The 27,940-nt window shown below is 41.0% G+C and overlaps 1 protein-coding gene and 1 pseudogene across 1 annotated transcript; both read left to right on the plus strand.

Annotated features, from left to right (window-relative positions):
* The first annotated feature begins 1,773 nt into the window (after positions 1-1,773).
* On the plus strand, positions 1,774-27,195 carry DCTN6 (dynactin subunit 6). Its single transcript, XM_032329055.1, has 7 exons — positions 1,774-1,881; positions 10,548-10,612; positions 20,035-20,140; positions 21,880-21,968; positions 23,210-23,257; positions 24,581-24,723; positions 26,711-27,195. The coding sequence occupies exons 1-7, from the start codon at positions 1,859-1,861 to the stop codon at positions 26,807-26,809; spliced, it is 573 nt and encodes a 190-aa protein (XP_032184946.1). The 5' UTR covers positions 1,774-1,858; the 3' UTR covers positions 26,810-27,195.
* On the plus strand, positions 1,888-4,020 carry LOC116581787 (annotated as a pseudogene).
* Positions 27,196-27,940: the final 745 nt, after the last annotated feature.

Here is a 27,940-nt window from a genome sequence, read left to right on the forward strand (position 1 = left end):
ACCATTTTATGATAGACTGGTGCCAAGCACCAGGAATATAAAGATGAGTAAGACATGGCCTCTGCCTTCAAGCAGCTCTCAGTCTACGAGGGTGAAGGAAATGGCAACGAATACTTTCATCAAAGAATGACAGTTGCAGTGTACTGTGGGTATCCTGTAGTGGGTAAGTAAAGAAGCAATTAGGGGCGCATGGGTAGCTGAGTCATCAAACATCTGCCTTTGGCTCAGGCTCTGATCCCAAGGTCCTGGGATCAAGCTCTGCATCACGCTCCCTGCTGGTGGGAAGCCTGCTTTTCCCTCTCCCACTCCTCCTGCTTGTGTTCCCTCTCTTGCTGTGTCTCTCTCTGTCAAATAAATAAGTAAAATCTTTAAAAAAAAAAAAAAAGCAATTATCTGCGGAGATAGGGAATTTCTAAAAAGAAATGGAAATGCTTAAATCGGTTCTGGAAAGGCCACAGGTGGCACAAAGATCTAGATGAACAGTAGAACAATGACTAAGCTTACACAGTATGGAACATATTACAATGTAATCAGATCCCTCATTAAGTTTAACTGTTAGGTATAGAGGAATTGAGTTGCAGTTAATTTGTTAGGAAAAAAGTTGTGCTTTTTGTCTTTGAGTTAAATATTTATTAACTCCTACTTATACTTTTATATTTGTGTTTTGGAATCAGTACATTTTTTAAAAGATTTTATTTATTTATTTGACACAGAGAGAGAGGCAGGGAGAAAGAGAGGAGGAAGCAGGCTCCCTGCTGAGCGGAGAGCCCAATGTGGGGCTCAATCCCAGAACCCTGAGATATGATCTGAACTGAAGGCAGAGGTTCAACCCACATCTGAGACTTAAACCCTCATAGGGGGGCAGGGTGGGGAGCGGGGCAGGTGGAAGCCATGTGGGGCAGAGTCAGCTTGGCTTCATGGAGGATGAAAGTGTGATCAGAGAAAGAGGAAGAGGAGCATGACAATAAGGCAGAGAGAAGTAGGCCGGGGCTGGATCTAACCCAGAGGTAGGCGATGGAAAAGAATTTGGATTTTATAAAGAATGGAAAGTGAAATAACCGGATTGGTTTTTCCAGAGTGACTTTTGGCTACAGGAGAATGGCTTGGATGGGGGCTGGAGGGTGGGATGGGGATGTGACCGGGGTGGAGGGAGCGGACTGCCCGGAAGAGCTGGCTGCTTAGAGAGGTGGCCAGGGCTTGCCCATGCATTCTGTGCAGGGAGGTGAGCAAAGCCTAGGCTGCCTACTGAGTTTCTAGCTTGAGCTCTAGGTGAATGGTGGATCCCTTCACTGAGATGGAGATCAGAGCACCAACTGAGGGCGTAATTCAAAAGCTCTGTTCTATACGTTTTAGGTTTGATAGTACTTTGAAGCATCCAAGTGGAAATGCCAAGTACAATGAAGTAACCAGATGGGAAGCTCGGCAAAGAGGACAGAACTAGAGGTATCAACCCGAGAAAACCGGCAGGTAGGAAGGTATTAACCTATGGGGATGCTGAGATCGCCCAGGAAGAGGTGAGCTCACACAAGAGAAAAGGGCGCCGGGGCCTGGCCGGAATCTTAAGCAGACCGAAAAAGAACGGTGGCCTGTGATGAGGTCGACAGGATGTGTGCTGGGTTGGACCAAGTCGCTGTTTTAAATCCAAGTCTATCCATCCGCGGACAGCGCGGACAATCAGCCGGAGCCCACGCAGGGCTGCCCGGTATCAGCCGCCTCAGCCAGGGGGAGGAGAAACCTCCAGCCCCCGCAGGCCCCGCCCCGCCCGATCCTGCCAGGCGCTCCAATCGCTTGTAGAGATCATCGCTGGACCCAGGCGGTTGTGTCGATCTCCGCTCCAACTGGAGACCGGGTCCGAACCATGGCGGAGAAGGCTCAAAAGAGGTCAGTCCGCGGTTTGAAAAAGCCTATTTCTGCACTCCGCAGGCGCGGCCAATCTGCTTCTGGTCGCCAGTGGCAGGGACTGAGATGGTGTCTTCTCCCGGGCGCTCGGCCGGGCTGGTTGCTAAAGCCCAGGGCTGGCGGCCGCTGAGGGAGGAGGCGACGAAGGCGGGTGTTAGGGAGGATGGGGAAGGGACGTGGAATCGGTGCCGGGAAGGTTTTTGTTCTTCGGTCCCGTCGCCCGCCTCCGCAACGCGCCGGCGCAGAGGGAGGGGGTCTCCGGAGGCGTTGTGCGGGGAGCCTGTGGTCGCCCACTGCCGCGGGACACAGAGGGACGCCCCCGCTCCCCCAAATCCTGCAGCGTTTGGGGCGGCTGCCGACGGTCGGCGGCCTGTAACAGCTTCCTCCTCCCGGCGTTCCGAGACGGCCGCCGAAGTGCCGGCCACACCCCAGTCCCCTCCTGCCCAGTCGGGGGCGGTGTGTGTGGTGTCAGCGCGTCGCGGTCGCTCGTCCGAAGCGGGGCCGCGCCCGGCCCGGAGCTGCGCGGATCAGCTCCTGCGCCAACGCGTGAGGACGGCGATGGGGCTTCTCCCGCAGTCCTCACTGCTGGAAACGCGGGGTGGCCGAGACGGGCTGGGCGGGAGAAGGGCTTACTCCGGAAGCAGCCGCGTGGAGCACCCTCCACTGACTCTTCCTTGAGCAGAGAAACCGATTCTGTCGTAATAAATGAACATTTAGGGCGCCTGGGTGGCTCAGTGGGTTAAGCCGCTGCCTTCGGCTCAGGTCATGATCTCGGGGTCCTGGGATCGAGTCCCGCATCGGGCTCTCTGCTCAGCAGGGAGCCTGCTTCCTCCTCTCTCTCTCTCTGCCTGCCCCTCTGCCTACTTGTGATCTCTCTCTGTCAAATAAATAAAATCTTTAAAAAAAAAAATAAATGAACATTTAGGGTTTTCTTCTCTTGAGGCAGTTACTTTAGTAGGTCCTCGGCTAGGCCTTTTCCTCCCAGCCGTCTGAGCACCGCCCCCCCCCCCCCACCTCCGGCCACATCACTCCGAAGTGCAGTGGAGTCTACACGGAGATGTTTGGACTGTGTTAGAGTTGGTCTAGTCGTGAATTTAATTATTTTAGGTCTCAGAAGTAAGACACAAACTCGGGACACAAACTCGACCCGGGTCCTCTCCCTTAGGCGTAAGACTGGACAGAGGGACACTTGGGAATCGCTCCTCTCCTCACTTGTCTGGGACAAGTTAAATGATAGCTGATGCCCTTTTCCCAAAAAATCATACTGAGAGGGAGGCTGAGGAAATGGAAACCTGGAAATAAGGTCTAAAACAGGAGGCATTTTAGAAAACCTGGTTTATTTGACCAGGGCCTAATAAATTGCATTATTTTAACACCCCCCCCCCCACTCTAAATGAAAAGCATCGGAGGAATAGCACTTAGGAAAGGTGATGTATTCAAGAGAGCATCATTCTGCTCTCACAGGAAAAATACCCAACATGTCAGGATGTTTCCAGGAAACTTTCAGCTAACAGAAAAGACATGATTGGTGTTCCGATAATGATGCCTCAGGGACCAGCTGCTTCAGGAAATTTCTAATCTCTCAGCTTCAGTTTCCTCATCTATAAAACGAGAGGGTTTGGCCATTTCTGCTTTCTGTTCCATGGTACTAAAGTTTTTCATGCACTTGGTAGGAAGGTTATATTTTTTCTGTGACTTCAGTAAACACATAACCCAGATGCATCATTTCTAGAATTTCATTAACTTGTGCTTTGTAGAAAGTCGCAGCGTGTCAAAATGATGGAAACAGATGTAGCTGTGTCTGATCTCACAAATGTTTCTTGAAGATAGACTCAGGGATTATCAGTTTGGGTTTGGTATATCTTCTTTTAGAGTTTTAAAAATACTTGGTGGTAGGAGAAAAAGTTGTGTATGTCTCCTTTTTTAAAAATCTTTCCCTATCAGTAGGGAAGTTGGTGTGATTTAAGAAGAATATTTTTGGTGATACTTTGCACTTGTATTAGTGAATATTTAGAGGGATTAGGGAATGTGAATGATGGAGAGATACATTAAGGCCTTTGTACCCTACTAACTCTCAGAGCTTTATTTCTGGTCTCGAACTCTCTAGCTCTGTGTTTTCACTTTCTTTTTTTTTTCTTTTTAAGATTTTTATTTATTTATTTGACAGAGAAAGATCACAAGTAGGCAGAGAGGCAGGCAGAGAGAGAGAGAGAGAGGGAAGCAGGCTCCCTGCCGAGCGGAGAGCCCTATGCGGGACTCGATCCCAGGACCCTGAGATCATGACCTGAGCGGAAGGCATCGGCTTAACCCACTGAGCCACCCAGGTGCCCCGTGTTTTCACTTTCTTACTGGGTCTTTCTCTTGAATTTTCTTTGGACCCTCAACCTGAATTAATCTAAAATTTAACAAAATAAGTTCATTATTTTCATATCCTTTCTTTTCTATGTACTGATGATTTTTAAATCTTCTCACAGATATACCAAATATCTAGTAAACCATCAGATAATCTGTCATCGTCCTTTTTTTTTACGATCTCCCCATTGAAACCTATCAGCTTTGTTCTCTGAGGCTGATGCATGGCTTTTGTCCTGATAATTTCCCTCTGTCCTCACACACTGGGGCCTCTGTTTCTAGAATGTCTTGTCTGTTGGCTTTTTTTTTTTTTTTTTTTTAAAGATTTTATTTATTTATTTGACAGAGAGAAATCACAAGTAGTCAGAGAGGCAGGCAGAGAGAGAGAGAAGGAAGCAGGTTCCCTGCTGAGCAGAGAGCCCGATGTGGGGCTCGATCCCAGGACCCTGAGATCATGACCTGAGCCGAAGGCAGCAGCTTAACCCACTGAGCCACCCAGGCGCCCTGTCTGTTGGCTTTTATTTAGCTTGGTACATCCTTTGGCAGCTTCCTAATAAAGAGTACTTAAGAGATCTTTTTTTTTTTTTTAAGTAAGTATGAATGAAAGCAAGTATAAATACTTACCTAAGTAAGTATGAAAATGCCTTTATTCTCCTTCCATACTTGATTGCTAGTTTGGTTAGATAGGTAGCTCTAGTTTGAACATAGTTTTTGCTTAGCATTCTGTAGCTATTGTATTCTGGTTTTCTAGCCTCCGGTATTGCTTTTGAGGACTCTGAAGCCATTCTGATGATTTTAATCCCTCTGTGTGACTTTGTTTTTGGTTTTGTTTTTGTTTTTTTTTGTTCTGCAAGCTATAAGGATCTTTAGCATGGCATTCAGAAATTTTTTTTTTTTTTCAAAGATTTTATTTATTTGTTAGAGAGAGAGATACAGAGCGCAAGCACAGGCAGACAGAATGGCAGGCTAGAGGCAGAGGGAGAAGCAGGCTCCCTGCCGAGCAAGGAGCCCGATGTGGGACTCGATCCCAGAGCGCTGGGATCATGACCTGAGCCGAAGGCAGCTGCTTAACCAACTGAGCCACCCAGGCGTCCCAAGGCATTCAGAAATTTTAAGAGGATGTTACTTGGCATGGGTCCTTTGCATTCGTATCCTTTTAGAGTTGAGATTAATATCCTTTAGTAATGGGAAATTTTCTTGTATTATTCTTTAATAGTTTTTTCTACAAATTCTTTTCTCCTTTTGAGATTTCTTTCTTTTTATTTTTTTATTTTCCTTAGAAAGAGAGAGAAAGACAGCACAGTGGCGGGGTGGGGGCAGAGGGAGAGAAAGAGAAGCAGACTCTGCTGAGCTGGAGCCCAGTACAATGTGGGGCTCCATCCCAGGACCCATGAGATCAGGACCTAAGCTGACCCAGGAGTTGGACACTGAACCAACTGCGCCACCCAGGCACCCCTTGAGGTTTCTTTTATTTGGACTCTCTAATTTTCTCATTTTTCTCTCCTTCTCTCCCTCCCCCCCCATTTTGTTCTACTTTCTGGAAGAGCTCTTTTTTTTAACCTCACTCCTAGTGATTTCAAATTTCGATCATGTTTTTAATCTCTTGGAGCTCTTTCTTCTTTTATTAATTTTTTAAAAGATTTTATTTATTTATTTGACAGAGAGAGAGAGAGAGATCACAAGTAGGTAGAGAGGCAGGCAGAGGGGGAGGGGGAAGCAGGCTCCCCGCTGAGCAGAGAGCCCAATGTAGGACTCGATTCCAGGACCCCGAGATCATGACCTGAGCCAAAGGCAGAAGCTTAACCCAGTGAGCCACCCAGGCGCCCCTTGGAGCTCTTTCTTAGACATTGTTCCTTTTTCATAGACTTCTGTCTTGTTTTATGCAGAAATGTCTCTTATTTCTCTGAATTATAAGGTTGTTGTTTTTTGGTTTTTTTTTTAAGTTTTCTTTTAGTACCTGAATTGTCTGTGTTTCCTTAAACTGTTCTTTTTGCTCTTTGTTTTGCTTTTATTCCTTTTTAGTTGGAGGCTTTCCTGATTCATCTGATAATCTCTGGTTCTCCATCCATTATTAAGAATGAGAACTAAACAGCTGGAAGTGGGGGAGCGCCTAGGTGGCTCAGTGGGTTAAAGCCTCTGCCTTCAGGGGCGCCTGGGTGGCTCAGTGGGTTAAGCCGCTGCCTTCGGCTCAGGTCATGATCTCAGGGTCCTGGGATCGAGTCCCGCATCGGACTCTCTGCTCAGCAGGGAGCCTGCTTCCTTCTCTCTCTCTCTCTGCCTGCCTCTCCATCTACTTGTGATTTCTCTCTGTCAAATAAATAAAATCTTAAAAAAAAAAAAAGCCTCTGCCTTCAGCTCATGATGATCTCAGGGTCCTGGGATCGAGCCCCCCATTGGGCTCTCTGCTCAGCAGAGAGAGGTCCTCCTCTCTCTCTGCCTGCCTCTCTGCTTACTTGTGATCTCTCTCTGTCAAATAAATAAATAAATCTTTGAAAAAATAAAATAAAATAAACAACCGGAAGGGGAGCTGATGGGCTAAACTAAACAACACCAGGGAAGGGGAGCCAGTTGGCTCACTGTTGCTCTGTCATCATTACCTACCTCTGGACCTGATGTCTCAAGTGCAAGGCCACAGGGAGGAGCAAACTTTGTCTATAAAAAAGTAGTTTTGGGGGCGCCTGGGTGGCTCAGTGGTTTGAAGCCTCTGCCTTCGGCTCGGGTCATGATCCCAGGATCCTGGGATCCAGCCCCGCATCGGGCTCTCTGCTCTACAGGGAACCTGCTTCCCTTTTTCTCTCTCTCTGCCTGCCTCTCTGCCTACTTGTGATCTCTGTCAAATAAATAAATAAAATCTTTTAAAGAAAAAGTAGTTTTGGGGAGCCTGGGTGGCTCAGTCATTAAGCGTCTGCCTTCGGCTGGGGTCATGATCCCGGGGTCCTGGGATGAAGCCCCCATTGGCTCCCTGCTTGGCGGGAAGCCTGCTTCTCCCTCTCCCACTCCCCCTGCTTATGTTCCCTCTCTCACTGTTTCTCTCTCTGTCAAATAAATAAATAAAATTTTTTAAAAAGAGAGAGAAAAAAAGTAGTTTTATCTTGTTTTTTCTTTTGTTAGGCAGTATATAGTGTTCCAGTTAGGTGATGATTATATTTTATTTCATTACTCCTCCCCTTTTATGATTTCATTATTCTAAACAACATTGCCAATTTTTGCATATATATATTCCTCCTATTGAATTCTTGATGAGAGAACTCCAGAAATAGATTTCCGAGGTCAAACATTGTGACTGTGTTCATAATTCCTGATGCATATTGATACAGTATTTTCCAGAAGTGTCCTAATAATTGTCAACAAAGGTGTTCAAGTGTCTTAATTAAATTATAGGTGCATCATCATTAGATTACCATCATAAATAAAAGCAAAAACTCCTCAGTACCCTGAACAAACTAATACAAGAAATGGACCAGAATTTGATTATACTGACTATTCTAAGTATTCATATTTATTTCATAACACAACCTTTTGTTTCTTACTTACATTGACTTGTGTCATGTATCAAGCATCCTGAATGTAATATGACACAGAACAGGTATAGACAATGATCTAGAAATACTATAACCAATGTCATTGAATATGACATAATAAGGTTATATATGTGATAGCTGGGTATTTATTTGAAGGTTGGAAGTAAGGAGAAGTGATACTAATGAATAATAATTTTATCCTTGGTTAAAAAAGATTGATGTTGAAGCAATAGGAACAGTGATTTAAAGAACAAAAAATCTGGTCTTGGGGCACCTGGGTGGCACTGGACTCTTGGTTTTGGTTTAGGTCATGATCCTAGGGTTATGAGATCAAGCCCTACAACTGTCTGGCTTAAGGGCAGAGTCTGCTTGAGATTTTCTCTCCCTCTGCTCCTCCTCCTGGTGCTCTCTCTCTTTGTCTCTCAAATAAATAAATAAATAAATCTTTTTAAAAAAAAAAAAACAATCTTAAAGGGAAACTGAGAAGTCCAAAATTAATTAAATGATACTTATTTATTTAAAATGTATCATTCCGGGCACCTGGGTGGCTCACCACCAACCACTGGGTTAAGCCATTGCCTTCAGCTCAGGTCATGATCCCAGTATCCTAGGATCAAGCCCCATGTCAGGTTCCTTACTCAGTCGGGAGCCTGCTTCTCCCTCTCCCTCTGCCTGCTTCTCCGCCTGCTTGTGCTCACTCTGTTAAATAAATAAATAAATAAAATAAAAATAAAACGCATCATTCATGGCTTAGAAAGATAGTTTGATAGGTTTTGTTGGTCTTATGGAGCCAGAACAGGTTAAGGATATTAAACATCATACTGAAAGTCTTAACCAGGGCAATAAGGCAAGAAAAAGAAATAATAATGCATGTAGACTGAAAAAGAATTAAAAACTGTCCCATTCATAGACAACAAAATTCTTTTTGTGAGAAATCCCAGAGAATCTATGTGAACTGAGTGGGTTTAGCAAGGTTTTAGGAAACAAAGTCAATATACAAAATTATATTTCTTTCTTTCATTGTCTTCTTTTTTTTTTAAAGTAGGCTCCACACCTAGCATGGAGTCTAATCGGGAGTTTGAATTCACAATCCTGAGATCCAGTCCTGAGCTGAAATCAAGAGTCTAACACTTAACCTACTGAGCCACTCAGGTGCCCCCAAAATTATTGTGTTCCTACATACTTGCAGTGAACAACTAGAAATCAAAATTTTGAAAAATCCAAAAAGGATTATAAAGTAAAAGTAGCTAACATGGTAGCTGCTATTTTAGAGAAGCTGAGTGCATATTTAACACCATGAATAATTTCATTACTACTAAGGAAAATACTTAATAAGAACAAGTTACCAAATGATTATCAGTTTAAGGGCAGGCGGGGGGAGTCATTTGGTACAGTTCTGCATGTCAGTTCATGGCCCAGCCAAGGCAGCATTTAGCTAGATTGAGCTGTGTCAAACAGGATGTCACAGAATATCAAAAAGCATCAGTAAATTATGTGTACATTAGTAATATGGGGACAATTTGCATTCCAATTTATATCACTCAATAAGCAGTTTTATAACATATACAGTTAGAGAGTAAATAGGAATTTTTGTAAATTTTAAATCTCTACATTGATTTCTATATTAATATTATCTTGCTGGTTGTTAAATATTTTGAATGTACATTCTTTTACAAAATTTACAAAATTTTTTTTTTAAAGATTTTATTTATTTATTTGACAGAGAGAAATTACAAGTACACTGAGAGGCAGGCAGAGAGAGAGAGAGAAGGAAGCAGGCTCTCTGCTGAGCAGAGAGCCCAATGCGGGACTCGATCCCAGGACCCTGAGATCATGACCTGAGCCGAAGGCAGCGGCTTAACCCACTGAGCCACCCAGGCGCCCCACAAAATTTACAAAATTTATGGTGTATTATATACCCACCATTTTCTGGCTTTGATCTTTTTTGACTTAATATAGCTTGGAAATCATTCCAAATCTTTACATAAAATATTATTCTTTCTTTTTTATGACTATGTAATAAACTGGTGTACCGTAGTTATTAGTATTAATCAGTCCCTTACTAATGGATAGTTAGGTGTATTCAGCTTTATCCTATTTGGAAACAATGCTGGTGTTAAAAGAATCCAAAGCCTCTTTTCTTGAGCGTTTTATTTTTATCATTTTTTTTTTTTAAAGATTTTATTTATTTATTTATTTGACAGAGAGAGATCACAAGTAGGCAGAGAGGCAGGCAGAGAGAGAGAGGAGGAAGCAGGCTCCCCGCTGAGCAGAGAGCCCGATGCGGGACTCGATCCCAGAACCCTGAGATCATGACCTGAGCAGAAGGCAGCGGCTTAACCCACTGAGCCACCCAGGCGCCCCTATTTTTATCATTTTTTAAAAGATTTATTTATTTTAGAGAAAGAGAGTGAGCACAGGGAGTGGGGGCAGAAGGAGAGAGAGAATTTCAAGCAGACTCCCCAGTGAGCACAAAGCCTGATAGGGGACTCAATCCCATGACCCTGGGATTATGGCCTGAGCAGAAACCAAGAGTCAGTCACTTAACTGAGCCACCAAGGCACTTCCTCAAGCATTTTAATAAGGTATCATTAGTGATTTTAGCCAATGGATTGTATACTTCCTGAGAATTGTATAATATATTAAATATCCTATTCTCTTACAGTTTTTTAAATCCATTTTTTAAACCTTTTTCTCACTGCAGTGTTAAGATAACTTCTATAACAATATTTTTAAAATGTGCCCATGGTGAATATTACCTTTTTCTTTCTACAGTGTGAAGATTGCTCCTGGAGCAGTTGTGTGCGTAGAAAGTGAAATTCGGGGTGATGTAACCATAGGTAAGAAAATAGTTTATTAGTTATTTAGTTAAATAGTTTATTAATTATTTCTAAAAAATGGATGTAATTTAATTTATTTCAGTGCTTTACAGTTAATTAGGTTTTATATTTTGTCTGTTTCACTGATGTGCTAATTTTATTGACAAAATAATGTATTTTTCCTGTAAATATTAAATATTTCTAATAGAATTAAGTCTGATGGAAACTTTTAAGATTTTGTTTCTAAGTAATTTCTATACCCAACATGGGGCTCAAACTCAGAACCCTGAGATCAAGTCGCATGCTCCGCCCACTGAGCCAGCCAGACCCTCTGATGGACTCTATGTTTATGTTTCTATCTGATAAACTAATGAGGCAATATAATGAAGTCATTGATTTATTTGAGAAACATCCAAATGTGTACCTGCTGGGACACAGGAGTGAACACAGCAGACAAGGTACTGCTTCATGGAGCTTAGATGCTACTGTTAGCGAGTGTGGACCATGGAGTCAGACAGACCTGGGTTAGCATCCGTGCTCTTTACCTGCCGGTTTACTTTAGTAGACCGCTTAACCTCACTTCATTTTCAATATCCGCGTGTAATTGTGTGTTTTAGAATTGGGTTCAGCTGCATGTAGTGGTGGCTTTATCCATGCAGAGGTTTATTCTTTTATATAAAGAAATATAGAGGTGGGCAATTCAGGACTCCTTAGTTGGTTGTCCAGGGCCTCTGGCCTTGTAGGCCAGGATGCGATCCTAAAGCACCAAGAGTGATCTTGGATAAGAAAAGGGAGGAGTGGAGACAAAAAGGTGTACTTCCCAGTTGAGTCAGCTTCCTTTAAATAGTCTTCCTGAAAGTTCCACAGGTCTCTCTATGTATATACGGTCTCTGCCTTGGATTTGGTGTCATGGACACTGTAGCTGCAGGGAAGGCTGTGAGATCATAGTCTGAACTGTGCTTTGCCTCTCCCAGTCCGACAGGGTTCTGTTACCAGAAAAGAGGAAAGCATGGATATCTAGTGGCAGTTAGCAGTTTTTGTGACATGCAAAATAGGAGTGCCTACCTCGTGGGTTTTTGAAGGATTCAATAAGAGAATGTTTGTGAAAGTCATTGCCCAAATCCTGACTCTAGCTAATCGCACCATTTAATCTTAACATTGTGTAGCCTTGCTAGAGGTGAGATCCAACACTGAAATCAAATGAACAGTTTAACAGGTGGCATCTTGCTTATATGGACATGATTAAGTTCTCCCAAACTTAAATTTTAGCCACTTATTCTTTTTTTTTTTTTTTTTTTTTTTTTTTTTTTTTTAAAGATTTTATTTATTTATTTGACAGAGAGAGATTACAAGTAGGCAGAGAGACAGGCAGAGAGAGAGAGGAGGAAGCAGGCTCCCCGCCGAGCAGAGAGCCCGATGCGGGACTCGATCCCAGGACCCTGGGATCATGACCCGAGCTGAAGGCAGCGGCCCAACCCACTGAGCCACCCAGGCGCCCCTTAGCCACTTATTCTTTTACATATGTTATCACGGCCTGAAATGCCCTTGGAGCTTTACAAACGTGAGTCTGTCCTTACTAGCAGCTGCTCGTTAACCAGAGTAGAGCTTTCAGAGAGAAAACATGCCCTGCTCCCTTACACCAACAGGATCTATAATAGGAAAAAAAAAATAGGAGTTTTATTAAGTCTAAGCCTCTGACCAATTTAGGCATCATGTCTTAGAGAACATGTGACGATTGTGCTGGTATTATGGAACATCATTGGGAATTTGCCAGGTTGGATTTATATAATTATTTTAAGTTGACGGAATTTCAGAGTTTAGAAGATGACCCAGTTTCTGTTCAGTGCTGTGTTAACTCTTTGTGAATTCCCAAACCGCTTGCAAACTTTTTATGAGGAGAAATCATGATGGCCACTTGTCTATCGGTGCTCTTCTGCACTATTTTTAATCTGGTATTTTTATGGTTTTCATCATGGTTTGAGGAATAACCCTCTCATTAGCTCACAAGGTATTCTATAATTAGAATGAAAGTAAGACTAAAATAATGCAGCTAATTACACACATTTTCTCTTTCATTTCTCCTTCTTCCCCATTCTGAACTAAGTATACTATACCTACTCTGGAACAGATGCAAAGATGGCATAGACCCCTCTGCTGGCTAAACGTACAAGGTGTATATGTATGTTTTGTGTGTGTGTGTGTGTGTGTGTGTGTTTCTGACTTGGAAAAAAACCTCCTGTTACGTGTAGAAGCTTATGTAGAATAGCAGGAAAACCTTTCTTCTGTGAGAAGGAAGGGTGGGCCACTGGGATTAGAGCGTGGGCGTTACCAGGAGTCCGCGCTCGCTTTCTTGTTTCTCCTGTTGTCTTTCACGGCTTCGTGCTCCTCTCTTTTCTTTATCCTTCTGTCAACCAACCTTCCCTAATGTTGAAATTACGTAAGGAAATACAGTGTTTATTTTATTTTATTTTATTATTTATTTACTTATTTGACAGACAGAGATCATGGTTAGGCAGAGGCAGTCAGAGAGAGAGGGGAAAGCAGGCTCCCTGTTGAGCAGAGAGCCCGATGCGGGACTCAATCCCAGGGCCCTGGATCATGACCTGAGCCCAAGGCAGAGGCTTCTACCCACTGAGCCACCCAGGCGCCAAAGGAAATACAGTGTTTAAATCTACTTTCCATATAGGTTTTTCCTCTAGCTGATAGTACACAGATCTGTGGTTAAGTTATAAAATGACAGTTCAATACAGATTTTCAGTGATAGATTAATAGTGTTAGAAGTGGTCATAATTTTTAAACTAGTGATTTGAAGCTTGTCATAGAATGAATCTAAGATAGTATTTGTTATGCTTATTTTTGACCCGGTTTTTTTAAACAAGAAAATTTGCTAAAATACTTTACAGAAATATTTCAGTTTTTTAAGTTAAGGAAAATATTCAGAAGGGATATAGTTACCCATTGTTTAGTCTTTATAATTCTTCATTTTCATTATGTGTTTCTTATCTTTTTGTTTTTGTTTTTTTGTTTTGTGTTTCTCGTCTTTGTATATAGAAGTATGGAAACTTTCTAGAATTGGTATTTAGAGAGCCATTTCTATCATTTTTTTTTTAAAGATTTTATTTATTTATTTATTTGTCAGAGAGAGAGAGAGAGAGAGAGAGCGTGAGCACAAGCAGGTAGAGTGGCAGGCAGAGGCAGAGAGAGAAGCAGGCTCCCCAATGAGGAAGGAGCCCGATGTGGGACTCAATCCCAGCACTCTGGGATCATGACCTGAGTGGAAGGCAGCAGGTTAATCAACTGAGCCACCCAGGCATCCTTATCATTGTTTTTTTTAAGGATTTTTTTTTTTTTTTTACTTAATTAAGAGAGAGAGATGAGTTGGGGGGAGGGGTAGAGGGAGAGTGAGAAGCAGACTCTGCTGAGCAGGGAGCCCAAAGTGGGGCTTGATCCCAGGACCCTAGGATCATGACCCAAGTTCAAGGCAGATGTTTAACCAATTGAGCCACCCAGGTGCCCCTCCATCATTGTTATATTTGGTATAAGATATCTCTAATCACGGTGCCTGGGTGGCTCAGATAGTTAAATGTCTGACTCCTGATTGTGACTCAGGTTATGATCTCAGGGTTGTGAGACCCAGTCCTGCACTGGGCTCCATGTTGGGTGCCCTGGGCATGGAGACTGCTTAAGGTGCTCACTCTCCCTTTCCCTCTTCCCTCTCCCTCCCCAGATAAATATAAATGTAAAACCTTTTGATTGTTATTAATTCATTTTTCTGATGTAATACATCAGATTAAAAAGCTCCTAGGAGATACGAAGTTAAATCACCTGGGAGAGTAGAGATAAGTTATTTAATTAAAACTTACTCTCTCCACCATGGTTGGTTGGTTGGTTTTCTGATTTATGGCTTTTATTTATTTATTTATTTATTTATTGTTTTTGCCTAATATACCAGAATAAAGTCTTTTTCTCTTATGTTATGGATAGGGAGATTTGAACACTTAATAAGCTCTATTTTCTGGGTTAAGTAGCAATAAACTTAAGTGTAGTTGAATTAATGGATTTTTCACAGGATGTTATGCATAACTTTCCATCCCCTAGTTGGTTATACTCCTACCAGATTATTCCATTCTGAAATATTTCGGAAGTAATTTTTTCCTTCTCTGTGTTTCATTGGTGTAGTAGAACTTTAAACCTGATCTTCTATTCTAGAAAAATCAGGTGTTTATCGAAGAAACTAGTCTGAAGCTTTGGAGTATTGTCCTTAAGCAGAAATTCTGTGACTTGAGGCTCTGCTGGAACCTGACCCCTTTCATTAGAGGCTGCTGGGAAACAGACCTTGGGAAAAATAACAGCTCTCTTGTTAATTACAGTGTGGGTAAACAAGGTTTCATAGTATCAAGCCTGTTTGTAATTAGGCTTTAGGCTGCCTTGGATTTTGGGCCATGCATTATTTCCTTAAATTTTGCTTTGAAAGCTGAAAAACACTGTAGAAAGTCATTTCTAAGCACAGTCTGGAGTCCCACCATGAGGTGAAAGTCAGCCTCCTGGTCTTAGGACAAGGCTTGGTTGGGACATTGCAGGTAGGAAGGCAGAACTCCACACAGTGTAAAATGCTGAGATGGAAGCCCTATGTCCCACTTACTCTTTCTGTCCATTAGAGGTTTTTTGTTTTTTTTTTTAAGATTTTATTTATTTATTTGACAGAGATCACAAGTAGGCAGAGAGGTAGACAGAGAGAGAGGGGGAAGCAGGCTCCCTGCTGAGCAGAGAGCCTGATTCGGGGCTCGATCCCAGGACTCTGGGATCATGACCCCAGCCGAAGGCAGAGGCCTTAACCCACTGAGCCACCCAGGCGCCCCCCATTAGAGTTTTTAATACAGATCAAAAGCTTCCCTTTACCATGGAAATCTTTTTCAATAAGGCAGAACAGTGGCTTTGGCTTAAATTTCATCAAATATAATGTAGTGCTTACAGGTACTTCAGCTTACAGGTCAAAAGAATTGTTTTAATTTTCAAGGAGAAAGCTTGTGGCTTTTTGAACTGTTTATTGACATATGAAAATGTGCACAGAGATTGCTTTCTGTGGCAAAGACAGACAGGAAAAATGTCCTTTACCAAATGAGGGGAATGGAAATTTGATGCAAGGAATGCCTTTCTGGCTGTGTTGCATCAAGCCCAGCCAACCATTTAGAAAAATAATTCATCAGCCGGCAAGGCAACTCCAACTCTAGACACATTTATCCAAACAAGGAGATAAGCCAAATAGGGTTTCAGCGCATTTGGTAAGAAAATATACAAACTACCCTGCCAGTGAGAGCTCCAAGAAGTTCACAACAGCCTTTAAAAAAAAAAATCTTGCCATGGTGACAGATTTTATTTTTAAAGCATTTTAATCTCAAGACTCAAACTTGGTTTGCAATCAGACCCATTCTAGGTAAAAGTGCTTCTCGCATGTGGAAGAGTGTGGAGCAGTCTGTGCTCACATTTTAGTCGGCTGCAGCTGCCCAGGACTTGGTGCCAGCCACCAGCCCCAGACTGTGAGCAGAGACGGAGTCCACACTGTGGACCGCACACCTGCCCCTGAATGGCCCTTTAGCGAGCCCTCCAAACCAAAATCTTAGCAGTCATGTGCCAAAGGACATGTGTACTAACCTCTTTAGTCTCTACCCCAAAAGACCTAGGAAAGATTTAGGGGAGCTGTTCAGTTTATTATCACCCATGACTTTTGCTGTTACTTCACAATTCAAAGTTTATGTTTTGACCTTTTACGTTCTTTCCGCCCCAAATATGAGGACTTGTAGTTTGGCGGTACTGCCACCAGGGGGAGGTGCTGTCTTAAGTGCAGATCTCACCCAAGCTGGTGATGTTGCTTGGTATCTCAGGGCCTTTAGATTTCTAACCAGGAGTTTTCCAGTTTTCTTCTAGCTAACTTATTGATAATGATAAAAATGGTAATAACAATAATAAAATGCCTGGTTAAAATAGCTCAGGCATTATATTTAAAAATTGTATGAGACATGGAGATCGTGTCTTTGTTTCTTTCAAATTTCATTTTTTAAAATTTGTGTTTGTGTAATTAACATGTATTATATGTATTTTTGAAAGGGAAAAATGGAAATATCACTTGTTTTCAGAGCTACACTTTAGAGGAGCTTTTTAAGGAAGGCAGGTTTCAGTGATAACCTTGTCATACTAGTCCATTCTCAGGAAGCTTCTTGCAGGTGGACTTGCTGTCAAAAGCTACAGCTTGAGGATCAGCAGAACAGCTAGTGCAGCCGGCTTCTTGTTCAGCAGTGGCAGCCGATCTGCTTTCTATCACAGTGTGATGATCTCTTCCCTAAGATTCTAATGCTAGTATGGAAAATACTTTTTTAATTTCTTTTACTATTTTACAGTAATATATAAATTTCTTCATGCTGATTAAAAGGAGTTACTACCCTAGTAACCTGAGTAGAGGAGTAAAGTGGACCCCTTTTTTGTCTCTCAGACCAGAAGGAGTTGTTTTGCTTATTATGATAGTTATACAAATAGCCTTTGGTGTCAGATAGTGATGAACCTCCCATTTTTAACAATTACAGACCAGACCCTGTGATCTGCCTTTCAGACATTATTTCTTATAACCCACACTTCAACACGATGAATTAGGTTGCTCCAGATCTCATCTTTTTATGGGGGAGAGAACAGGCATTTGAGAGATGAAGCACACAGCCTTTCCGTGGTAGAGACCAGGGTGGGGACCTTCCAGATGAGGGGTGGGGTGCTGGCAGGGCTCTAATGACCAAAGAACCTAAAATTGAATTTGTCCCTTTTATCACAGAACATTTTATTTTATTTTTAAGATTTTATTTATTTATTAGAGAGAGAGAAAGCAGAGCGAGAGAGAGCACCACTGGGGGAGGGAAGGGGCAGAAAAGCAGGCTTCCCTGGGAGCAGGGAGCCTGATGTGGGGTTCCATCCCAGGACCCTGGATTCGTGACTTGAGATGAAGGCAGATGCTTAAGCAGTTGCTTAACCGACTGAGCCACTCAGGCACCCCTATCACAGAGCATTTTAAAGTAAAATGCAAATCTGGTATTGTGCAAACTATAGATTCAAATTGGTTCACACAGCTGGAAGACCTGTAAGAAATTTCTCATTTCAAAAGAATCCAGTGTTTGTTTTAGTATTTTTTTAGCACCTCTCCCCCAAAAGTAGTAACATCTAAATGCCCATCATTAAGGGCTTGGTTAAATAAATTATGGTATGCTAATATGATATGAAATACTATTCAGCCACTGAAAAGAATAGCTAGCTAAATGTACTTACACGGGAAAATCACCATGACTTTTCAGGTGAATAAAGCGAATTGCAGAATAATAAGTACTGTTCCTTGATTTAAAAACAAACAAACAAACAAACCATGTGCCTATAATCCGTATTTTTCTACCTTCAAATTCTATTTTATTCTTTAACTTTATGATAAAATATATTTTATATACAGTGACATTTATAGGTCTTAAGTATACAGTAGAACTTAAGGCTGGAATAATATACCCCAAACTTTTAAGAATAATTACCTCTAGGGAATAGGGTTGCATAAAGAGAGGATCTTTCACTTTTTGCTTTGAGTTTTTGTTTTTTTTTTTTTTAAGATTTTATTTATTTATTTGGCACACAGAGATCACAGTTGGGCAGAGAGGCAGGCAGAGAGAGAGAGGAGGAAGCAGGCTTCCTGCTGAGCAGAGAGCCCGATGCGGGGCTCGATTTCAGGATCCTGGGATCATGACCTGAGCTGAAGGCAGAGGCCTTAACCCACTGAGCCACGCAGGTGCCCCTTGCTTTGAATTTTTATAATGGGCACATACTACTTTTATAAATGTGTGTATTTTTTTAACAAAGAAAAAAAAGGCACACATGTCCACTTGAGAACCTTCCCAGAGATCCAAGAAATCCCACCTTCTGTCCTGAATAGGAGAAGTTGCCAGAGAAATTTACTTTGGCATCTGAGGACTTGGGGAGTGAGAGGTGACAGAAATAGCAAAGCCTCTCTCCTGTTGTTCCTTATCAGACTGTGGGTCCTTTGCCCGAGCATCCTGTCTCGGCCCCACCCTCCTTATCAGTCCCCAGCTCGTCATTGTTAGGGGAGAAACAAAGCTGCACGGAGGTTCCTTCCAGTTCTCTAGGCACCAGGAACACCTCATTTATTTTAATACATTTGTGTGTGAGTGTGTTAAGTATTTCCAGTTTTCAAGATAAACAAAACAAAGAAGATACACAAGCTCCAAAGGGCAAAAGTAGCATGTGTTCCTTTTTGTTTCCCTGTGACCTGTAGCACTGCATCATCAGCAGGTAATGACTACGGAATAAATTAATTTACACAATCCAGTACCGAGCTTCATGAACAGTGCCTTCTTCCTGACCACCTCCCATCTTTTGTCAGTGCTTCTGCCCACACTCTCCTACTTTCAGAGTCCCATCCTGCTGCTGGTTTACCAGTAGAAATAGCCTTTGGCCTCGGGGGTGGGCGGGGCCCGTGCTGCAGGGAGTGGCGCATGTGAGGTTATATTTTCTCCTGAGTGGTTTCTTGATCACCAAACGCTAGGCCTTCAGGAAATGAGGAACCAGGGGAGGGAACGCGTTAGCACTCTAGAATGCTGTCCCTGTTTGAGCAGTGCAATGCCTCCTCCACCCTCATGGTGAAATGGATGTGGTGAGACCCCATCTTGCTCCCTTCAATTTGAGATGGGAGACTTTGCCTCAGTTGGCCTATCTCAGGGTCTTAGGACTCCAGTAATCACATTTGTCTCCTTCCGCTGTCTCCCTGTAACCTTTTTCAACGAAAGCTCTGCCTCCTTCCAGGGGTTAGGCTTGCTGTAGGGACGGAGACAGAGTAACAAAGACAACATTAGTTTACATATTTCCTGTCTCCCATTGCTCCTGTATTGCCTTTTAGCCACATAATGAAGAGACTAACTCTGCAGTACACTAGAATAAGAAAGGGCTTTGTGGTTCACTGGCATGAGAAAGCTGCAGCGTTGTAAGCAGAGAGCCTCATTTTTATGAAGGAAAGCAAAACAAGGAAGGGAATGAATTTTTATTGCCAACAATGTGCCAGAATACCGTGTCTACAAACATTATCTCATCTAATCCTTACAACCACTCTGCGAGACTGGTATTCTCGCCACCCCCATTTCACTGCTGAGATAACAGAGGCTTCCAAACAGCCGCTGAGCCAGGGCTGTCTGGCTCCAGAGCCTGGGCTGTCTCCACTCACCTTGGCTTGAGATCTGGCTCCGACTACTGTTGATAACAGCGCGGAGATAACGTCTGTAATGTGCCTAGGGTGCCTGCCGTATACTTGAGAAAATGTGCCTCCCAATAGCCTTGACACCCCCCCCATCTTCTCCCCTCCTTTTGGAAGCGTAGCCTCCACCAATAATTCCGTTTCATCATATTTTTAACAGGACCTAGGACGGTGATCCACCCCAAAGCACGCATTATTGCCGAAGCCGGGCCCATCGTGATCGGTGAAGGTAACCTCATAGAGGAACAGGCGCTTATCATAAATGCGTGAGTACGACTCTTACAGGTACTCTGAACGAAGGGGCACAGATTGTCTTTTTATTAATTTCAGCTTATCTATAGGAACCTTTTACAACAGACATCTGAAAAGCCTGCTATTTTAGAACTAGAGAAACATTAAGGATCTTTTCAACACGAGAAATTAGTTAATGAGGAAACCAGATACCAGATAGGTGAAGAGACTTGTCCAAGGTGAGAGAACTCGTCCGTAGCTGACTAGAATTCCCTCCCCTGTGTCTGATGGCCTTCCCTTACACGTCACTACCTCTTCTGTGCGCTAAGCAAACATTTCCTGACTCTAGCGATCAAGTGTTGTGCTGACCACCCCAAAGAGAGTCTTTTGATTGGATGATTTCTCAGTTCCGAAGGCTGGAATGTTATTACTCATGCCCAGACACATGAATTTAATTCTGTTGTATATTTTCATAAACCTTATGTGGGGATGGCACCCAGAATTATATTTGAAAATTTGGAGGGTTCTAGAGGCAATTTTTAACTTTGAAGAGTAAAGAAATAATAAAATATTAAACGTGCATAATCTTAGTGAACTAGACTGTAATACCTATGAAGTTTTCATAAGCATTTGTAAAGCTTTCTAGATAAAATTTTGGCAGGAAATTCAAGCTTATACCTAATTTATAGCAACAAATGTATGGAATTTTTAAGAAAGACCTTGGGAAAATATTTAACTGTGATAAAGAGATTGATTTGTCTTAACACTTACTTAGAATTTGGGAGTTTCTACTATATTAAGAGTTTCTTTTTAAAATCTATTTTGGCACCTTTACTGTAAGTCAGTTGACAATAGCTATATTCTGTAGTAACTCAACTGTCAGAGATAAAGCTCCATTTAAAAAATGGCTTCCTCTTAGACCACAAACATTTTATGTTCCAAATATTTCAAAATACCTAACAGCATAAAATAATTATTTGTGAATATCTGTTTGCATTTCACAATCTTTTTTTTTTTTTTTAAAGATTTTATTTATTTATTTGACAGAGAGAGAGATCACAAGTAGGCAGAGAGGCAGGCAGAGAGATAGAGAGAGGAGGAAGCAGGCTCCCTGCCGAGCAGAGAGCCCGATGTGGGACTCGATCCCGAGCCGAAGGCAGCAGCTTAACCCACTGAGCCACCCAGGCGCCCTGCATTTCACAATCTTGAATGATTATTAAGAATGGAAATTTTTCGACTCAGGCCCAATTTTGATTCTAATTTAACAAGCTAAAAATGATAGCCAGGAACATTTTTACCTTGTCCTGGAAAAGGCCCTCTGCACTTTGAGTTTTACTGTGATGTCTTTAGGCATCTGCCTTTGGCTTCCTTACATTTCAGTAGTTCTTTTTCAATTCAGAATCAGTTCTTCAGCACAGAGGATAAATAATTCACTTGGATTAAGAAATTACTTATATAGTTATATATATATATATTTTTTTATTTTAAAGATTTTATTTATTCATTTGACAGAGAGATAGATCACAAGTAGGCAGAGATGGGGAAGCAGGCTCCCCGCTGAGCAGAGAGCCAGATGCGGGGCTCAATCCCTGGACCCTGAGATCATGACCTGAGCTGAAGGCAGAGGCTCAACCCACTGAGCCACCCAGATGCCCCTGTAGTTATGTATTTTAAGCTTGATGGAGGTAAAATTGAAAGAGTGAACCCGAATTCTAAAACAAGAGAATTGCTTATTGCATTATTGATTTTGATGATTTGTCTCTTCTTTTTATAGTTACCCTGATAATATCACTCCTGATGCTGAAGATCCAGAACCGAAACCTATGATCATTGGCACCAATAATGTGTTTGAAGTTGGCTGTTGTATCCTTTACAACAATTTAAGTAAACTCTTCTTCCCACCTGTCTTTAACATTCAGATCTGTCCCATAGAAATTGTCGTGTTTTAGCTATCAAATATGTCACATATATTATAAGTATGAGTTCACACACATACATACATATCTTCAGGTACCATCTTGCTCCTGTTGCTACAGCTTGTTGATGGGTAGCAATGACAGAGTGGCAGTAGACACAGAAATAGGAATCCTGGCTTCTAGACTGATTTAAGAACCTCAGCTCTGTCCATTTGGTTCCTGTATGGTTTTGGTTAGCAGTATGCTGTCTGATGTAAAGAAGTGGTGGATGGGGATGGAAATATTTCATTCTTTGTTTTTTTTTCCCCCCAGAGTGCTATCAGTTCTTATGCTTGATTTTTGTCCTCTAAAAAGATAGTAAAATGTTTTCATGGTATCAGCAAAACATTATTTTATGATAGGAAAACTTGGATGAAAAAAATCTATGTTTAACAATAGCAAAATATTTAAATAAATTAAGCTATATGTGTAAAATGGACGATCAGGACCATTAAGCAGTCATTTTAAACTATGTATTTAAAGATTTTAATGGTATGAAATAATGCTTGCCTACAAATTTAATTGAACCAAATAAGCGAGCTGTGAGAGTTTATACAGTTTGATTTTATACTCTTTGACTCCCAGTTATATAAAGGGAATTGTATGTATTTATATAAAGATATATCAGACTGTTAGCAGTGTTAGCATTAAGTGATTTGGTGGTAAGTAATTTTAATTTTCTTAAGACAGTCATGAAAGTATGTTCCTCATAGAATTGGGGTAAAAGATGCTCATTTCTTTAAAAAATATAGAAGGTGACTGCATCTGCTTAGAGATACTTGTTAAAGATTAAAACTTTACTTTCAGGCTTCTCTGAGCAAGAAGTTCTGGCCAGACTGGGGCTGCATGGCCCTTCCCATGCCTTTGTCCTCTGCTGTGGTGCAGGATAAGGATATAGTGAATTAGGGACACCTGGGTGGCTCAGTGGGGTAAGTGTCTGCCCTCAGCTCAGGTCATGATCCCAGTGTCCTAGGATTGAGTATCCCATCAGTCCTTGCTCAGGGAGCCCGCCTCTCCCCGTCTGCCCCTTCCCCTGCTTTTGTTCGCTCTCTGTGACAAAGTCTTTAAAAAGAAAAAAGGATATAGTGAATTAGTGGAGGGAAAAAAAGATGAACGCATTTACAGTGTTTACTTAACTCTGGCTTACAGATTCTCAGGCCATGAAAATGGGAGATAATAATGTTATTGAATCAAAAGGTAAGCTATATTTGGAATTTTTTTTGTGAATAGTGAATAGTGATTATCTCTTTTCTCTTTATTGTGTCCTGAAAAAACAACCGAAGTGGAAACTATGGCAGTGTGGAAGGAGGGTATGGTTGAAAGTGGACTAAAATGTTATGAGACTAATTATTTGCCTTTAAGGAACTTAATAATATGTTTAATATATTGAATTAAAAATTCAGCTGTGGGTCTGCCTGGGGGGCTCAGTTGGTTAAGCATTCGACTCTTGATTTTGGCTTAGATTATGATCTCAGGGTTGTGAAATTGAGCCCCATGTCAGGCTCCTGGCTGGGCGTAGAGCCTGCTTAAGATTCTTTTTCCCTTTCGCTCTGCCCCTCCCTCCCTCCCTTAAAAAAAAAAAAAAAATCAGCTGTGTACATTTAAATCAGGATTGAATTAAACCATAATTTTCAGATGAAAGATTTGAAAAAGATTTCTACTAAATACTAATGTCAGTGATAACTTAGTTGATTAATATAATTGCAAAATTAAAGGAAAAAATCATTTTCTATAGCAGTTTGCTTTCTTTAATTGTAGAAGTTCTTTACCCTAGCCAGTCAGGAACAAAGGGAAGCTACTTATAAATGGAGGTGGGCAGGAGGTCATGTGAAGTCACCACCACTACTAGGAAAGCAGCTCCAAGACCATGTCCCACTACAGTCCAGAAAGAACCTGAACAATGAGACATCTTTAGAATAATGATTAAAAAAGAAATAGAGGGACGCCTGGGTGGCTTAGTTGGTTAAGCCTCTGCTTGTGTGTACTCTCTATCTCTGGCAAATAAATAAAATCTTTAAAAAAAAATAGAATAATGATTTATCTTTGATGGTCCTGACTGGTGTGAAAGAAAATTATTTTTAATTAATAGAATTAGACTTTTTGTTAATCTACCTAACCGTTTATTATTTCAACTTGGATTACCAATTATTATCATTGTTATTTTCTGTTTATTATATACTTACTGTGCGTCAAACCTGTGCTCGGCATTTTACATTTAATGTCTCACTTATTCCTTACAACCAACTGCAAGTAGGTCAGTCATTCCATCTTACAAATAAACTTGCTCAGAGAATTTACAGTGACTTGCCCAAGGTCACACAACTAGTCTGCAAAGCTCTGTTTTAATCCATTTAGTACTAGTCAGGCACCTGCCTCTTTATAAACTCTGAGCTAAAATATTTCCTTAAATTTTTTTCTTAAGGGTAGTTTGTAATTTAATATTTAAGTCATTTTTAGAAAAAAAATCAGTGTTCTCCTTATTTGTCTTAAATTGCAGGTCTTTCTTTGTTTTTACTGCAGCATATGTGGGCAGAAACGTAATATTGACAAGTGGTTGCATCATCGGGGCTTGCTGCAACCTGAATACGTTTGAAGTCATCCCTGAGAATACGGTGATCTATGGTGCAGACTGCCTTCGTCGGGCGCAGACTGAGCGGCCACAGGTACTAGAACCTGTCTTTAAAAAGAGTTTTTTCCAAAAGGAACAGACTTACATACAGAGAACAAACTGGTGGTTGCCACAGGGAAGGTAGGTGGAGGGGTGGATAAAATAAAGAGGTACAAGCTTCCAGTTATAAAATAAATAAATCAAAGAGATGAAGAGTACAGCATGGGGCATGTAGTCAGTAATATTGTGAGAATAGTGTATGGTTGCTGATGGCGGCTACATTCTTCATGGTGAGCATTGTGTAACGTATGGAATTGTTGAGTCGCTGTGTTGTACGCTTGAAACTCATACAACACTGTTAATTATACTTGAAAGTTCTTTCTAGGGCTGTTGATTTTCCCCAAAATGTCACATGATTGTTTTAATGGGACAGCAGTCTGCTATTTAAGAAGCAGATGATTAAAATAAAACATCAGAGAAACATTCCTAAAACTAGAATTTATTTGCAGTGAAATTATTCAGTCTTCAGGTTATTACCAAAAATATGTACAAAGATGACAATGACAAATTGATGGAAAAAAGGAAATCCAGAGATGTTTTTCCTGGTCTTACGTGTTTTCACTAAAGATGAGTCACCAAACTTTATAAACTATTGATTCACTCTTTTTTTTTTTTTTTTAAGGATTTTATTTATTTGACAGACAGAGATCACAAGCAGGCAGAGAGGCAGGCAGAGAGAAGGAAGCAGGCTCCCTGCTGAGCAGAGAGCCCAATGCAGGGCTCGATCCCAGGACCCTGAGATCATGACCCGAGCCGAAGGCAGCAGCTTAACCCACTGAGCCACCCAGGCGCCCCTATTGATTCACTCTTAAAATATTAATCCTCCAGGGTAAGGAATGACCCTACCAAATGTATATCGGGCAGCCAACTTAGATCCATCTATTAGTTTGCCAACATAGACTACTTGAAAATAAACACAGTTGGTGAATATGCAAATGTATTTGGATATTTTCCTGGCTTATGAGAATTTATCTTCTCCACCTAAGAACCAGGAACAATGAAGAATATGTATTTAGAGTTTCATTTAGGAGGTAAATAAGATAGGGTACTTGGGGCTTTCTTTGGACAGAAGACATTCTAATTGAGGTCTTGATCCTCATCGCCTGGCCCACAATATAGTGCTTTAGTTACCCAGCCTTTTTCCCCTCCCCACAAAGAAAATATTTTTTAAGTAATTTATCACTTTGCTTCTGAATCTTAGCCATATTTTATCAGAAATTAAAACTCCAGTTCTCTTTGGGCTATTCTGTTTTTCTGACGTTTGGCTTTTATTACATTATAAGCAAGTATGACTTCTATAGACTAAAATGGCAATGAGAACGAATCCGTTTTTCTTTTCACTGTCTTTCTCATAACCGCAAAAATGATTGAAGAGGGAGAAACGAATTGGGTTAAGGGAGATTAGAGTTAAGTAAGCAAGAATATCTGAAGTTTAATGCATACTGTTTTCCACATTTCGGTGATCACAGTGATCATGTAGAGGTCCTTATTAAAAGGACTGCTCAGACTTACTGAATCACAATGTCTAGGGGAGGGGCCTGAAACTGTATTTGTCACGAGTGCCCCTTGTGAGTTTCACAGTGAGGGAAGTTGGGGCAAAGCTGATATACAGGAAGGGGGAAGAGCTGCTGAGGCCCGCAGCCGTGTGATGTGTGGGTCCTGTGCAAAGCTGTGTGCTCCAGGTTTCTGCTTACGTTGCTGTCTGTGATTAGAACTGTTTAACTTTTTGGAGGCCAGGGTAAAGTCTGCCAAAAGCAGGATTGAAAACAGTCCTGTATAATTTTTTTATGTAAAATCTTTTGGCTTTTTCTCATTACCAAACTTAACATATATTCATTGTAAATTAAAAAGAAAAAAAAAAAACAGGTAAGCAAAAATAAGCCAGTGAAAATCACCTATATTTCCCTGGCATGGTGGTGATTATTTCTGCCTGGTATTCTTTGCCTTCTGCTTGTCAGTCCATAATTATCTTATCTTTTTAGCCCCAGACACTACAGCTGGATTTCCTGATGAAAATCTTGCCAAACTACCACCACCTAAAGAAGACTATGAAAGGAAGCTCAACTCCAGTTAAGAACTAAGAACAATACATAACATCAAGATAAGAGTTTGTCTTTGACCACTGTCTTTTGAAAGGGCCACACTGTTCATGCACTCTTAGCAGTTCCCGGAATAATCCATGTTGACTTTATTTTGTAAAACTGAGTCAGAGAAGAAGGTAATGGATTTTCACTGTAACTGTCCTTTGTAATTTATATAAAATGCATTATTTTCTTATATCCTTTCTCCTGAGAATTTACAGGTTTAGTTTATTTTTCTTTTGTCATATAAAATGTCGGCTATGGATTTTAATTGTATAAAAGACTCCCCGTGATAAGGAAGGACATATTGCTCTGTATTTATATTCTAGCATATATTGTACTAAATAAAAATGCTAATGGCAGGACTTTTAGTGAACATGCTTTAATCGATTTTTCTACGTGTGTTAACTTTCCCAAAATAGATCTTTTCATTTTTATTGCATGCTAGCTACATTAAAGCTAATGTGCTTATCTTCTCCATTTGTGGCTTTGGAGCTGTTTAAAATTTCAGGTGAAATTTTCACAGCTATTGAATTAATTTGACTTTATTTTGTTTCCAAGAGAAAAAAAATTTATTTTCATTTTAGTAAAACAGAAATAATTAGGGAAGGATGTATTCAGTAGCATACAAAATCAGTTAAGAATAATCTCTGATGAAAATGACAAGTAAATGGCCATCGAGTGGTCCTGGGTTTCTGAAGACAATAAAACTGAAAGAGATTTTGATATATTTATAAATTTATGAAATGATTTTGGCATACTGCTGAAGACTGTTGATGTTGTTATGATTTGTCTAGTTACATAATGGCAACATTGAGGATTTTACTGTTTTCTAAGTTTTAATAATTCAAGTGCCTACGTTTGATGGAACATACTTAATCAATAGCTGTTGATTAATACTAAGACTCTGAGTACTAAGATATTTTCTCTTAAAATTAAATGTTTAATTATATAGTAAAAGCAATTTTTGAAGTTCTGAAACTGACAGGTACAAATTAGCCTTTGTTCCAAATTTGAATGATTCAGTTTTGGTAAGAATAGTCATGACTCAAGTTAGAAAACTGTACTACCACATATAGTGGATTGAAAAAAGGATAATACCACGTAAATGCCCTGTTTTTGATAACTGCT

This window comes from Mustela erminea, chromosome 21 (assembly GCF_009829155.1).
Source record: "Mustela erminea isolate mMusErm1 chromosome 21, mMusErm1.Pri, whole genome shotgun sequence".
NCBI classification, from domain to species: domain Eukaryota; kingdom Metazoa; phylum Chordata; class Mammalia; order Carnivora; family Mustelidae; genus Mustela; species Mustela erminea.

Excerpts from the sequence above, each read along its gene's own strand:
- DCTN6 (XM_032329055.1), top strand. The coding sequence starts at position 1,859 with ATGGCGGAGAAGGCTCAAAAGAG. Across the intron at positions 1,882-10,547 it reads GCGGAGAAGGCTCAAAAGAG|TGTGAAGATTGCTCCTGGAG; the intron begins GTCAGTCCGCGG and ends TTCTTTCTACAG. Across the intron at positions 20,141-21,879 it reads CAGGCGCTTATCATAAATGC|TTACCCTGATAATATCACTC; the intron begins GTGAGTACGACT and ends TTCTTTTTATAG.